Here is a 14,291-nt window from a genome sequence, read left to right as displayed (position 1 = left end):
CCCCCCTCCCCCCCCCCCGCCCCGGGCGGCCCCGGCCGAGCCCCCCGCCCGCCCCGGCGGCCCATGAGCGCCGGCCCCGGCCCCGGCCGCCGCCATGGACTGTCTGTGCATCGTCACCACCAAGGTACGGCCGGGGCCGGGGCCGGGGCCGGGGCTGGGGCCGGGGGGGGGCCCCGGGGGCAACGGGGGGGGTCGGCGGGGCCGGGGTCGGGACGGGACCGGGGGCCGTGGGGCGGCCGTGGGCGCCTCTCTGGGCTCCTGGGGGGATGCTCTGTGGTCCTGGGGGGGGGGTCTTGGGGGGCCGCTCTGGGCTCCCGAGGGGGCTACTCCGTGATCCTGGGGGTCCTGTCTGGGCTCCTGGGGGGCCGCTTTATGGTCCGGGGGCGGGGGGACCAGAGGGGCTGCTCTGGGCTCCCGAGGGGGCTACTCCGTGATCCTAGGGGTCCTGTCCGGGCTCCTGGGGCGAGTATGCTCTGTGGTCCGAGGGGTCCTGGGGGTCCTCTCTGGGCTCCTGGGGGGGGCTGCTCTATGGTCCTGGAGGGATGCTAGGGGCTCCTGGGGGTCCGCTCTGTGCTCCCCAGGGGGTCCTCTCTGTGGTCCTGGGGGTTGGCCACTCTATGGTCCTGGGGGGATGCTCTGTGGTCCTGAGGGTCCTGGGGGGCCCACTCTGTGTTCTTGGGGGTCCTCTCTGTGGTCCTGAGGGGCCGCTCTGCCACGGGGTGGGTGGGGGGGGCGTCCTCTCTGTGCTCCCAAGGCCTCCCCATGTCACAGCACGGGGGGGGGTCCCCGTGTATGATTTTGGGGAGGGGGGGGGAACGTGCCGCTGGGGCCTGTCCATCGCGAGGGGACTGTAGGTCTCTATGGCGCTGGAGGACCAGGTGGTCCCCGTCCATCCCACGGCGGGGGGGGGGGTGTCTCTCTACCGGGGTGACGGCTGTTGGTGTCGATGGTATTGGGGGTCCGGGGGGGGCCGACACCCCCACGACCGGCACGGGGTGACACGGCCGCCGACTGTGTCACCCCGTGCCGGTCGTGGGGGTGTCGCGCCCCCACCACCCCCCCCCCAAAAAATCACGGGGGCGTTTGACATGTGGCGGGTGCGTGTGTTGCCATGGCGCCGCGCGTGGGGGGACGCGCGCGCGCACACACACACACACACACACCGGGCAGCGGGTGTGAACACGCGTGTGCCGGGCGGGGGGGGGGGGTACGGTTGTTGCTCCCCCCCCCCCCCCCCCCGCGGCCTACACGGGGCCTTGGCGTCACCCAGCGGTATTTTAGGCCTGGTGTGGGCAGCGGGGGTGGGCGACACCCCCCCACCCCCCGCTCCTGCCTGCGCCCCCCCTTCCTCCCCTCCTGCCCGTCCCCCCCCCGCCCCCCTCTCCCCTGCCTGCGCCCCCCCCCCCGCCCCGGGCTGCCCGCGCCCGCTCGCGCCGTCGCCAGGCGACGCGGCCCCTCCCCGTTGCCAGGCGACGCGGCCCCGCGGCGTTGCCCGGCAACGGTCGGCCGGAGGCAGCGCGGGAGGGCGGGGGGAAGCTCCGCCCACCCCTCCCACCCCCCCACGTGCGCGCGGCTCCCGCGCATGCGTCGGCGCGGCGCTTCCCTCTCCCCCCCCCGTTAACTCTTGGCGCTCCGGGTTTCCACGACGACCCGGGGCGGGGCTTGGTACGGGTCCCCGGAGGGGGTCAGCGCGGAGTACGGCGGCCGGGAGGGGCCAGGCCGGGCCCGGTACGGGGGTCCCGGGGGGGCGGGGGTCCCTGCGGCTCCGGGGGACCCGGAGGGGTCAGGCCGGGTCCGGGGCGGGGGTCAGTCGGGGTGCGGGTCCCTCCCGGGCCCGGGGCCAGTCTCCGGGGGTTGGGGAGGGGGGGTCAGCGCGGGCCGGGTACGGTGGCCCGGAGGGGTCAGGGCGGGCCCGGTACGGAGGCCCGGGGGGGTCAGTCCCGGTCATTCGCCCCCGGCCGCCCCCCCGCGCCGTTAATCCCGGCGGCGGGCGGGTAATCGCGGCCGCAATCGGCGGGCGGGGCCCGATGGAGGCGGCGGGGGGGCCGGGATGGCGGGCCCGGGCCCGGGCGGGCGCGGGGCGCGGGGGGCGGCGGGGCCCTTCCGGCCGCCCGGCTGCTTCTCGCCGCTGCTCTGCCAGTGCCGGGTGGTCTGGCGGGACCGGAGCCTCTCGCTGGCCTTCGGCTGCAAGGTGGGGCGGGGGGGGCGCGGGGGGAGCCGCGGTCGGGGCGCTGGGGGTGCTGGGAGACCTGGGGGCGGGGTACTGGGGGCACTGGGACGGCGTACTGGGGACACTGGGGGAGCTGAGGGCACTGGGAGTGCTGGAGTCGGGGTATCGGGGGCACTGGGATGGCGTACTGGGGGCGCTGGGAGAGCTGGAACCGGGGTACTGGGGGCACTGGGATGGCATACCGGGGGCATTGGGGGCACTGGGAGAGCTGGAGTCAGGGTACTGGGGGCACTGGGAGAGCTGGAATCGGGGTGCTGGGGGCACTAGTATGGCACACTGGGTGTACTGAGGCTACTGGGGGCACTGGGGGAGCTGGAATCAGGGTACTGGGGGCACTGGGGTGGCGTACTGGGGATACTGGGGGCACTGGGAGAGCTGGAATCGGGGTGCTGGGGGCACTAGCATGGCACACTGGGTGTACTGAGGCTACTGGGGGAGCTGGAATCAGGGTACCAGGGGCACTGGGATGGCATATTGGGGATACTGGGAGAGCTGGGCTGGTGGGGCTGGGGGCACTGGGACGGGGTACCAGGGATACTGGGAGGACTGGAAGAGCTGGAGTCAGGGTACTGGGGGTACTGGCAGAGCTGGAACTGGGTTGCTGGGGGGCACTGGGGCAACTGGAACGGAGCTGGGATGGGGGCGACTGGGAATACTGGGAGATCTGGGACTAGGGGCACTGGGAGAGCTGGGATGAGGGTACTGGGGGAGCTGGGGGGGGGCACCAGGCCCCCCCTGCTTGTGTCCGGCTGCAAGGTCCCACTGGGAGGGACCGGAGAGATACTGGGAGCACCGGGAGCGGCTCCCACCGCGGGGGTCGGGGGCTCGCTGGGAGCCCCCCCAGTGTCGCTGGGGGCTGGCGGGGGGGGTCGCCCAGTTTGAGGGGGGGGGAGGTCTGGCCCAGTTCGGGGGGGTCTCACTCCCCCCCCGCCCCGGCTTAGCCCTTAATCCCCGCCCGGGATTGGCCAGGGCGCAAATCGCTGCTGGGATTAAACTGGTGCTGCCTGGGTCCCCCGGGGGGGGGAGGTGACCCCCCCGCTCTGTCACTGCCGGTAATTAACTGGGTCTCCCCCAGGCCCCGCCAGCGCCCGCTCTAATTGCTGCGGATCCTTAATTAATCTTAGTTAATTGGGAGCGCGGGGGGGGCACGGGGATATCCCCCCCCCCCGTGTCGTGCCCCCCCCCCGAGCCCCGTGTCTCCCGCAGAAGTACCGGTACCAAGATGAGGACAGCCCCCCCCTGGAGCAGAGCCCCGCCCACCTCCCCAGCCAGGTAAGCCCCGCCCACAACGGCCACGCCCCTCTGCGCTGGGCCTTGCCCCCTAGGCTCGGTTGGCCCCGCCCATGTGTCAGCAAGCCCCGCCCCTGAAGTGGCCCCCTCGAGCGGTGGGGAACCCCCCCCCGGGTGTCACACAGGTCATGGGGGCGTCACGGGGGTCGTGGTGATGTCATATGGGTTGTGGTGATGTCACCTGCGGCGTCACTCAGGTCGTGGCGGTGTGACGGGGGTCGTGGTGATGATGTCACACGGGTCGTGGTGATGTCACAGGCGGTATCAGGCGGGTTGCGACAGTGTCACGGGGTCACGGTGGCGTCACATACAGCGTCGCACGGGTTGTGATAGTGTCACAGGGTTGCGGTGATGTCGTCTGGGTTGCGGTGATGTCACCTGCGGCGTCACTCGGGTCGTGCTAGTGTCACGGGGGTCGTGGTGGCGTCACGTACAGCGTCACGCAGGTTGTGATGGTGTCACGGGGGTTGTAGTGATGTCACACGGGTCGTGGTGATGCCACGTGCGGTGTCACTCAGGTCGTGCCCGTGTCACGGGGGTTGTAGTGGCATCACGTACAGTGTCACGCAGGGTGTGATGGTGTCACAGGGTCGTGGTGATATCACATGCGGTGTCACTCAGGTCGTGACAGTGTCACGGGAGTTGTGGTGGTGTCGTGCGTGGTGTCACGTGGGTTGTGATGGCGTCACCTGGGTCGTGACAGTGTCACAGGCAGTGTCCCACAGTATCCCCCAGCCGGGGCGCTGTTGTCTGGGTGTCCCACAGCTCACGGTGCTGTCGCACACGGTGTCGCACACGGTGTCACGGGGTTCGTGTCAGTGTCACACGGCATCCATCCCATGCTGTCACACAGCCCTGTTGCTGTCCCTTGGCTGTGGGGCTGTTGCACAGGCGGCCCGTGCCTGGGACGGTGCTGGGGTGGAGGTGTTGGGGTGTCAGGGTGTGGGTGTTTGTTGGGTGTCAGGGTGTTGGGTGCTGGGGTGTGGGTATTTCTTGGGTGTCAGGGTGTTTGTTGGGTGTCAGGGTGCTGGGGTGTGGGTGTTTGTTGGGTGTCAGGGTGTCTGGTGCGGGTGTTTGTTGGGTGTCAAGGTGTCGGGTGCTGGGGTGTGGGTATTTCTTGGGTGTCAGGGTGTTGGGGTGTCAGGGTGCGGGTGTTTGTTGGGTGTTGGGTGTTTTTTGCGGTGTCAGGGTGTGGGTGTTTGTTGGGTGACAGGGTGTTTGTTGGGTGTCAGGGTGTTGGGGTGTCAGGGTGGGGGTGTTTGCGGGGTGTCAGGATGTTTGTTGGCTGACAGGGTGTGGGGTGTTTGTTGAGTGTCAGGGTGTCAGGTTGCGGGTGTTTTTCGGGTGTTGTTGGGTGTGGGTGTTGGGTGTCCGGGTGTCGTCGGGTGTCAGGGCGCAGGTCTTTGTCAGGCGTTTGTCGGGTGTTGCCAGTCGCCGGGTGCTGCACCTGCCTGTCTCACGCCCCCCCCCGTGTCACATGCGTGTGCCTGCAGCTCGGGGGGGGGTCCGGGTCCCCCAACTCCCCCATGTGGGGGGTACCCCGCTGTGGGCGGGGCCGTGGGCGGGGCCGGCTCCATCCGGGGCTGCGGGCAGGGGGGGTGGGGGGGGGCCATGTTGGTCTCGGTCTGGTTCGCCAAGAAAATGGGGCGGCGGATCCTGGGCAGCGTCCGGAGGAGCCGGCGGGGGCCGGTACGGGTCGGGGGGGGGGCGATGGGGAGGGGGGGGTATTTCCCAGCATCCTTTGCTCTCCGCACCCCCCAAGGGGGAGGGGCTGGGGGGGCATCCCCATCCTCCCGTTGCCGTGGCGACGGCCGCTGCGGCGTTGCCGTGGTAACCGGGGGGTTGGGTCTGACCCCCCCCCCGGTGTGACGACCCCCCCCATCCTCGTACCACCCCCCCAGGCCAACTCGCCCCCCGTCATCGTCAACACTGACACGCTGGAGGCCCCCGCCTACGTGAGTGTGTCCCCCCCGGGTCCCCCCCGTGACCCCCCCGGGTCCCCCGCCCCCCCCGCCCCCCCTGACCCCGTCTCCCCGCAGGTGAACGGCACCGAGGGCGAGATGGAGTACGAGGAGATCACACTGGAGCGGGTGAGACCCCCAACACCCCCCCCTCCCAAGACCCCCGGGGACACCCCCAGGCCCTGACCACGCTGGAGTCCTCAGCACCCCCCTGGGCCCCCCCACAGCTCCCTGACAGCCCCCCCGGGACTCCTGAACACCCCTGGAGCTCCCCATGTCCCTGACACCCCCTTGGACCGCTTGACCTCCCTGGAGCCCTCTAGCCCCCCCCTCCCAGTCTCCTGACCCCCCAAGATCCCCTGGAGTGCCCCAAGGCCCCCCCCAACCATTTCAGCCCCCCCATCTCCCCAGCAGCCCCCGAATTCCTCCCTGTGATCCTGGGGCACCCCATATCCCCCCCAGCTCCCCAATACCCCCCGGGATCCCCCAAAGATCCTGGCATTCCCCCCCCAGCTCCCTGACACCCCCTGACCCCCCCCCCAGCCCCGCCTCGTGGACACCACAACCCTCCTGGGGGCTGCTCACCCCCCCAGTACCCCCCCGGGTCCCCCCAGCATCAAGTCCCTTGTCCCCATGTGGGGTGTGGGGGTGCCCCCAGCCCCATTGTGGGGTGTGGGGGTGGCCCCCGCCCCCCCCTTCCCCCCCAGCACTGACGGTCCCACCCCCACCCCCAGGGTAACTCAGGTTTGGGGTTCAGCATCGCGGGGGGCACCGACAACCCCCACGTCGGGGATGACCCCAGCATCTTCATCACCAAGATCATCCCCGGAGGCGCCGCTGCCCAGGATGGGCGGCTCAGGTGGGGACCCCCGGCCCCCCCACCCCACCCCAGCCCCCTGACCTCCCCTAAACCACTCCGGGACCCCCAAGTCCCTCTGGGTCCTCCCAGACCCCACCTGGGACCCCCAGACCCCCCTGGGGACCCCCCTGGGACCCCCGAGTCCCCCATGAAGCCCCCTAGACCTTGTACAGGTGCTGCAGTGGGTGTCTGGTGTTGGATAGGGCCCCCCAGACCCTCCCCTGGAGCCCCCCAAGAATCCCCAGCCCCCCCCGGACACCCCCTGGAGCCCCCCGAACGCCCCTAGATGCCATCCAGGCACCGAGCAGGCATGTGGCAGTGGGAGGTAGGGCCCCTTGGCCCCCCACCCCCAAGACCTTCCCCTGGAGCCCCCCGGGACACCCCCCCAGCCCCACCCGGTCTGAGCGGGTGCCTGCGCAGGGTGAACGACAGCATCCTGTTCGTCAACGAGGCGGACGTGCGGGAGGTGACGCACAGCGCGGCCGTGGAGGCGCTGAAGGAGGCCGGCGCCGTCGTCCGCCTCTACGTCATGCGCCGCAAGGCCCTGGCCGAGAAGGTGGTGGAGGTCAAGCTCATCAAGGGGCCCAAAGGTACAAGGGAACCCTCCCCTAGGACCAGCACCGGGACCCCCAAACCTAGGGAGCCCCAGGGACCGGCGCTGGGAGCCCTGGGGATCGACACCGGAACCCCCAAACCCAGGGAGCCCCATGGGATCCCCTCAGGGACCTCCGAACCTGGGGACCCCCAGGGACCATCATCGCTGGGACCCCCAAACTTGGGGACCCCCATGGACCCCTCCCAGGGACCTCTGTGGACTGGCCCTGGGACCACCAAACTCTCATGGGAGTCCCATGGGATCCTCCCAAGGACCCCAAAACCTGAGGACCCCCTGATACCCCCACAGACCGACACTGGGACCCCCAAACCTGGGGAGCCCCACTGACTGGGACCTTTCCAAGGACCCCCAGGCCAAGACTGGCACCCACAGGACGCCTGTGGGGACACTTCACCCTCGGGGACCCCCAGGACCCCCAACTGTGGGGCTGCCCCCCCTCTCGCCCAAACCTTGGGGACCCCAAAGCTGGGGACACCCAGGGCTTCCCCAGCTGGTGGGGCAGGGTGGGGGGGTGACACAGTGTGGGGCTCCCTGCCCTGACCCCCCCCTCACCCCCATCCAGGGCTGGGGTTCAGCATTGCGGGGGGCGTGGGGAACCAGCACATCCCGGGGGACAACAGCATCTACGTCACCAAAGTCATCGAGGGCGGCGCCGCGCACAAGGACGGGCGGCTGCAGATCGGGGACAAGATCCTGGCCGTGAGCGGGGACGGGGACGCAACGGGGACACCCTGGGGATAGGATGGGGACACAATGGGGCTGGGGACACCCTGGGGATGGGGACAGGGACATGCTGGGGACACCCTGGGGACAGAGACACCATGGGGATAGGATGGGGACACGATGGGGATGGGTGGCTGCAGATCGGGGACAAGATCCTGGCCGTGAGCGGGGATGGGGACGCTGTGAGGATGGGGACGTGACAGGGACAGGATGGGGGTGGATGGCTGCAGATGGGGGACAAGGTCCTGGCCGTGAGCCAGAGACAGGGATGGGGACGTGTTGAGGCTGGGGACACCCTGGGGACAGGGATGGGGACATGATGGGGACAGGCAGCTGCAAACTGGGGACAAGGTGCTGGCCGTGAGCGACGGACAGGGACATGGTGGGGACTGGGACGGGGATGGGGCACGGCCATGTCCCTCCGTCCCCGTCCCCCCGACGTCCCCGCGTCCCCGCAGGTGAACAACGTCAGCCTGGAGGATGTGATGCATGAGGACGCGGTGGCGGCGCTGAAGAACACCTACGACGTCGTCTACCTGCGGGTGGCTAAGCCGGCCGCCACCTTCCTCGGGGACGCCTTTGCCCCCCCCGACGTCACCAGCTGTGAGGGGGGGGACACAGCGGGGGGCTGGGGGGGGACACACACACGGGAGGGGGACACCAGACGCACTGTCCCCTCTCCCCAGGGCGGCAGGACCCCCCCCATCCCCATCCCCATCCCCATCCCTGCTGTCCCCATCCCATCTGTCCCTGCTCTCCCTGTCCCTGCTGCCCCCCCCGTCCCTGCTGTCCCCCCTGACCCCGCTGTCCCCGCTGTCCCCAGCCTACTCAGCGCACCTGGACGCGGACCTGGGTCCCCAAAGCTACCTGGGCCCCGAGTTCCCCCCGGCCATGACCCCCACGTCCCCCCGGCGCTACTCCCCTGGCCCCAAGGACCTGCTGGCTGAGGACGACGTCCCCAGGTACCGTCCCTGATGTCCCCGTGTCCCCTGGGCTTTTTCCCCACAGCCCTGGGGTGTCCCCGCATCCTTGGGATGGCCCCAAAGCCTGTCCCGGGGGTGTCCCACCATCCCTGGGGTGTCCTTGTGTCCCTGGGCTCTCCCCATGGTCCCTGCAGCATCCCCGTGTCCCCGGGCCATCCCCAGGTCCCCAGGAGAATGTCCTGGGGCTGTCCCCACATCCCTGGGGTGTCCCCGCATCCTTGGGATGTCCCCAAGGCGTGTGCCACCATCCGTGGGGGGTCCCTGGGCTTTCCCCAAGGGCACGTCCCCGGGGGCGTCCCTGTGTCCCCTGGGCCGTCCCCAAGACGTGTCCCTGGGGCGTCCCCCCCATCCCCAGGGGTGTCCCCATGTCCCTGGGCTGTCCCTGAAGGCACGTCCCAGGACCGTCCCCACGTGCCGGGTGTCCCCGCGTCCCCGGGGTGTCCTGTGGCCCCGGGGCTGTCCCCACCTCGACGTCCCTCGTCCCCAGGGAGCCGCGGCGCATCATGATCCACCGGGGCTCGACGGGGCTGGGCTTCAACATCGTTGGGGGGGAGGATGGCGAGGGCATCTTCATCTCCTTCATCCTCGCCGGGGGCCCGGCCGACCTCAGCGGGGAGCTGCGCAAGGGCGACCAGATCCTCTCTGTGAGTGACGTGGGGACGCGGCTGTCCCCGGTCCCGTCTCCGTCCCGGTCATCGTCCCCACAGCCGCGTGTGTCCGTTGTCAGCCCTGCGGCTGTCCCCGTCTTCCTCCCTGCGGTGACGTGTCTCTGTCCCCGTCGTCATCCCCATGGTGAAGTGCCCCGTCCCCATGGTGAAATGTCCCCATTGCCATCCCCATCGCCATCCCCATGGTGAAATGTCTCCATCGCTGTCCCCACGGTGAAATGTCCCTGTAGGGACGTATCCCCAAAGCTGTCCCCATCCCTCTAACCACGGCGATGTGTCCCCCTCCCCTTCGTCACCCTTAAGGTGGTGTGTCCCCATCACCGGCCCCATGGCGACACGCACCCCCCATCACCATCCCCCTCCCCATGGTGATGTGTCCCCGTCCCACAGGTGAACGGCGTGGACCTGCGCAGTGCCACGCACGAGCAGGCGGCGGTGGCGCTGAAGAACGCCGGCCAGACCGTCACCATCATCGCCCAGTACAAGCCCGAGGGTGAGCGGGGAGGGGGTCCCTGGGGGGGGCGGTCCCTGGGTGTCCCTGAGGGTCCCCTGACCCCCCCGTTGTCCCCGCAGAGTACAGCCGCTTCGAGGCCAAGATCCACGACCTGCGGGAGCAGCTGCTGAGCAGCAGCCTGGGCTCGGGCAGCGCGTCCCTCCGCAGTGACCCCAAGCGCGGCTTCTACGTCCGGTCAGTGGGGACAGGGGACGTCGCGGGGGGGCGCTGGGGGGGGGGATGATGATGACAAGGCGACGTGGGGATGGGGAGGTGTCCCCTGACGGCCACGTCTCCCGGCAGGGCGCTGTTCGACTACGACAAGGCCAAGGACTGCGGGTTCCTCAGCCAGGCGCTCAGCTTCCGATTCGGGGATGTCCTCCACGTCCTGGACGCCTCCGACGAGGAGTGGTGGCAGGCGCGGCACGTCCTGCCCCCCGGGCAGCCCCCCGACATTGGCTTCGTCCCCAGCAAGCGGCGGTGCGGCTGGGATGGGGACTGGGAGGCACTGGGAGGCAGTAGGAAGGGACTGGGGGCACTGGGAGGTAGTGGAGTGTGACTGGGAGGCAGTAGAGTGGGACTGGGGGCACTGGGAGGCAGTAGGAAGGGACTGGGGGCACTGGGGGAGACTGAGAAAAAGTAGGAGGGGAGTGGGGGGCACTGGGAGGCAACAAGGGGACACAGTGGGGAACTGAAAGGGGCAGGAGCCCCCCCTGACATCATCTTTGTGCCCAGCAAGACCAGTGTATGCTGGGGGGGGGCACTGGGAGCACTGGGGGGGCACTGGGAGACCAGTCTGGGCTCTCTCTGGCGCAGGGTGGAGCGGCGGGAGTGGACGCGGCTAAAGGCAAAGGTGAGCCCTGTCACCCCCCTGCAACCGGGGTCCCCCTAGGTCCCCCCAAACCTGCTCCCCCCCCCCAACTGGGGTCCCCCAAACCCGGGGCCCCCCCTGGGCCCCCCCACACCTGCCCCCCCCGCCTCTGCCTCTTACTCTCCTCTCTCCTCTCTCTGTCGCTGCCCCCCCCAGGATCGGGTCCCCGGATCGGGCTCGCAAGGTGGGTGCTGCCCCCCCTGTCTGTCCCCTGCTGTCCCCCTGTCTGTCCCCCTGCCCTGTGTCCCCCCTGTCTACTCTGATGCTGTCTCTGTCCCCCAACTCTGGCTGCTGCTCTGCGGGGGGGGCCCGGATGCCGGGGTCCCCTGGGGGGGTCGGGATGCAGGAGGGGGGGGGGTCGACCCCCCACCCCAGATGTGGGGGGATCCCCTGGGGGCTGCACCCCCTGGATCTGGGGGTGACACCCCCCCCAGATGCTGGGGTTCCCCCCTGCCGGGGCTGACGTTGTGTCCCCGCAGGGCGGGAGGACGCGGTGCTGAGCTACGAGACGGTGACGCAGATGGAAGGTGAGAGCGGGGGGGGGGTGGGGCAGGTTTTGGGGGTCCTGTGTTCCCCCCCAGGGCTCAGGACTCCCCTGCTAACCCCCCTGCTCCCCCCCCAGTGCACTACGCCCGCCCCATCATCATCCTGGGCCCCACCAAGGACCGGGTGAACGACGATCTCCTCTCTGAGTTCCCCGACAAGTTCGGCTCCTGCGTCCCCCGTGAGTGGGGACATGGGGAAGGGGGGGACGGGGGGACCCCCACGCTGTCCCTGGGGGGTCCCGAGGTGGCCCTGTCCCCACTGGCTGTCCCCAGCCCCACCACCATGACCCTATCCCCATCCCCACAGCCACGTGTCTCCCTGTCCCCATCCCCGCACTGTCCCCAAACACGATGCGGTCCAAGGGGGGGCCCACGAGGTGGATGGCACAACTACCGCCCTCGTCTGCATCTCCACATCCCTGTGCCCATCCCTGTGTTGTCCCCATGCCCCCATGCCCACCCCTGGGCTGTCCCCGTCCCCATCCCCACGTCCCTGTCCCCATCCCTGGGCTGTCCCCATCCCCACGTCCCCGTCCCCATCCCCACGTCCCCGTCCCCATCCCCTCGTCCCTGTCCCCATCCCCATCCCTGGACTGTCCCCATCCCCTCGTCCCCGTCCCCATCCCCTCATCCCTGTCCCCGTCCCCACGCTGTCCCCGTCCCCCCATCCCTGTGCCCGCCCCCACGCTGTCCCTGTCCCCAGACACGACGCGGCCCAAGCGGGAGTACGAGGTGGACGGGCGTGACTATCACTTTGTGGCCTCGCGGGAGCGGATGGAGAAGGACATCCAGGGCCACAAGTTCATCGAGGCCGGGCAGTACAACAGCCACCTCTACGGCACCAGCGTCCAGTCCGTGCGCGAGGTGGCCGAGCAGGTGGGGGACCGCAGGGGCGCGGGGGGGGCCTCAAAGGTGGCAGGGGTGGGGGGTGGCCCCGTGGGCAGCGGGGGGCTGGCCCCGAGGGTGTCCCCGAGGGTGGATGCTGGTGGCACTGGCATGTTCGTCACCACGGTGTCCCCGAGGCTGGCGGGGGGGGGGGGGGGAGCCCAAGGGTGGCACTGGGGTGTCCCCAGGGGCATCCCTGGGGGGTCCCCGGGGCGTGGCAGGGCGTGGCAGTGACGTTGCCGGGGGCGTGGCAGGGCAAGCACTGCATCCTGGACGTGTCGGCCAACGCGGTGCGGCGGCTCCAGGCGGCCCAGCTGCACCCCATCGCCATCTTCATCCGCCCCAAGTCCCTGGAGAACGTCCTGTGAGGGGCGGGGCTGCCTGCGAGGGGCGGGGCCGGGGGCGGGGCACGAAGCGGCGGCCCCTGCACCGGGGCTGGAGGGAGCGGGGAGGAGGCGTGGTCTGCGGACGGGAGGGGGCGGGGCATGTGCGAGGGGCGGGGCTGCGGGGAAGGCGCCGGCACTGCGGCTGGCGGGGGGCGTGGCCTGCGTGTGGGGCGGTGAGAATGGGCGGGGCTTGAGTGGTTTTCTAAGGAGCTGGTGGGAGTGGCCTGTGCGGGGGGCGGGGGGCTGGTGGGCGGGGCCTGGGCTGAAGGCGGGGCTTGGGACCCTGGTGGGAGGGGCTATGGGGCGGGGCTGGGGAGAGGCCTGAGGAGCGGGGGGGCCGGGCCTGTGTTGGGATGGGGCTGGGGAGCCAGGGTGGGGCAGGCAGGGGTGTGGCAGGGGGCGTGGCCTAGACCGGTCTCTCCGCCCCCAGGGAGATCAGCAAGCGGGTGACGGAGGAGCAGGCACGGAAAGCGTTCGACCGGGCGACCAAACTGGAGCAGGAGTTCACCGAGTGCTTCTCCGGTGGGAGCGGGACCTTCCAGGGACCCCCAGACACCCCCTCCGGGCCCACAGACCCCCCCATGGGGCCCCACTGCCCCTCACAGCCCCCCCGGGGACCCACAGACCCACCACCCCTCACGGGGACACACAGAAACCCCGCACACCACCCCCCGCATGGGCAGCCCCACACAGGGACCACAACCACCCTCAGGCTCCCCCCCCAGGCACAAATAAACCCCCACAGGGATTCCTGAGACCACCCCAGTGACCAGAGGTCCCCCCCCCCGCCCCTGAGAAACCCCAGGATGACAGGGGCTCCCCCCTCCCCACCCAGCCCCACAGGGACACCCACAAGAACCCCTGGGACCCCCCCCCCCCAAGCCCTCCCAGAATTTCCCCCCGAACTCGGGGTTCCCTTCTGCCCCCCCACCCCCCCCCATTAACCCTTTCCCTCTGCTCCCCGCAGCCATGGTGGAGGGCGACAGCTTCGAGGAGATCTACCACAAGGTGAAACGCGTCATCGAGGAACTCTCGGGCCCCTACATCTGGGTGCCGGCCCGCGAGCGGCTCTAGGGGTGGGGGACCCCCCCCGGTCCCCCCCACACAGCTCCCCCCGCACCGGCACCCCTCCTCCCCGGGCTGCCCCCCCCCAAACCGGCAGGGACCCCCTGCCTGGGGGTGGCTGCATGCACGGGACACCGGGGAGGGGGGTGGCTCTGACACCCCGAAAGCGACGGGGGGAGGAGGGCAGGGGTGACAGCCCCCCGCCCCCCCGGGGGTTGTGGGGGCCCCCCCGCCCCGGCAGTGCCCCCCGGGGTCCCCGACGTCCGGCGGGGGGGGGGGGGGGCGGGGCTCTGAGCTGCCACCCCCCACACACACACACTTTGGACTTGAGTTTTTGTACATATAATCTCTATATTTGTACGCCCGCGGGGGTGGGGGCCCCCCCCCCCAAACCCAGCCCCCCGCCCCGGCGGGTGTGGGTGGGGGGCCCAGAGGCCTGGGTCCCCTTGGAGGGGGGGGGTTGTCCCCTGGGCCCCCCCGGCGCAGCGGGGGCTTCCCCGGCGGGGGGGGGAGATGAGAGTATTTTGCATAGAAATATTATTGCTACCGTCAGGCGGGAATAAACCGAGTCGAGACGCCAGAGGCCTCTGTCTGGGGTGGGGGGCATATCGGGGGCTGGGAGAGGTCAGGGAAACATTGGGGGGGGCAGGGGGTGTCCAGGGCTGATTTGGGGGGGGTGGCAGGGGCCGGGGTGGGAAGGGGGGCAGCAGGGTCTG

At 70.5% G+C, this 14,291-nt stretch overlaps 1 protein-coding gene across 4 annotated transcripts; it reads left to right on the top strand.

The window, feature by feature from the left end:
* Nucleotides 1–79: 79 nt before the first annotated feature.
* DLG4 (discs large MAGUK scaffold protein 4) lies at nt 80–14,179 on the top strand. Of its 4 annotated transcripts, none has more exons than XM_075042233.1 (21): nt 80–124; nt 3,437–3,502; nt 5,422–5,475; nt 5,560–5,610; nt 6,216–6,340; nt 6,761–6,930; nt 7,519–7,655; nt 8,138–8,282; nt 8,503–8,641; nt 9,150–9,306; nt 9,721–9,823; nt 9,904–10,018; nt 10,127–10,303; nt 10,640–10,676; nt 10,851–10,878; nt 11,174–11,221; nt 11,317–11,418; nt 11,943–12,115; nt 12,379–12,488; nt 12,941–13,032; nt 13,478–14,179. In XM_075042233.1, exons 1-21 carry the CDS (start codon nt 95–97, stop codon nt 13,582–13,584), a joined length of 2,166 nt encoding a protein of 721 aa, XP_074898334.1. In that variant the 5' UTR covers nt 80–94; the 3' UTR covers nt 13,585–14,179. The 4 variants fall into 4 exon arrangements, with proteins under 4 accessions (XP_074898334.1, XP_074898336.1, XP_074898333.1 ...); XM_075042235.1 differs by lacking the exon at nt 80–124 and adding an exon at nt 1,655–1,728 and having other exon boundaries at nt 13,478–14,175; XM_075042232.1 differs by lacking the exon at nt 80–124 and adding an exon at nt 1,946–2,191 and having other exon boundaries at nt 13,478–14,175.
* The last annotated feature ends 112 nt before the right edge of the window (nt 14,180–14,291 follow it).

This window comes from Buteo buteo, chromosome 12 (assembly GCF_964188355.1).
Source record: "Buteo buteo chromosome 12, bButBut1.hap1.1, whole genome shotgun sequence".
Lineage (NCBI taxonomy): Eukaryota > Metazoa > Chordata > Aves > Accipitriformes > Accipitridae > Buteo > Buteo buteo.
This window is presented reverse-complemented; position numbering and strand designations above follow the sequence as displayed.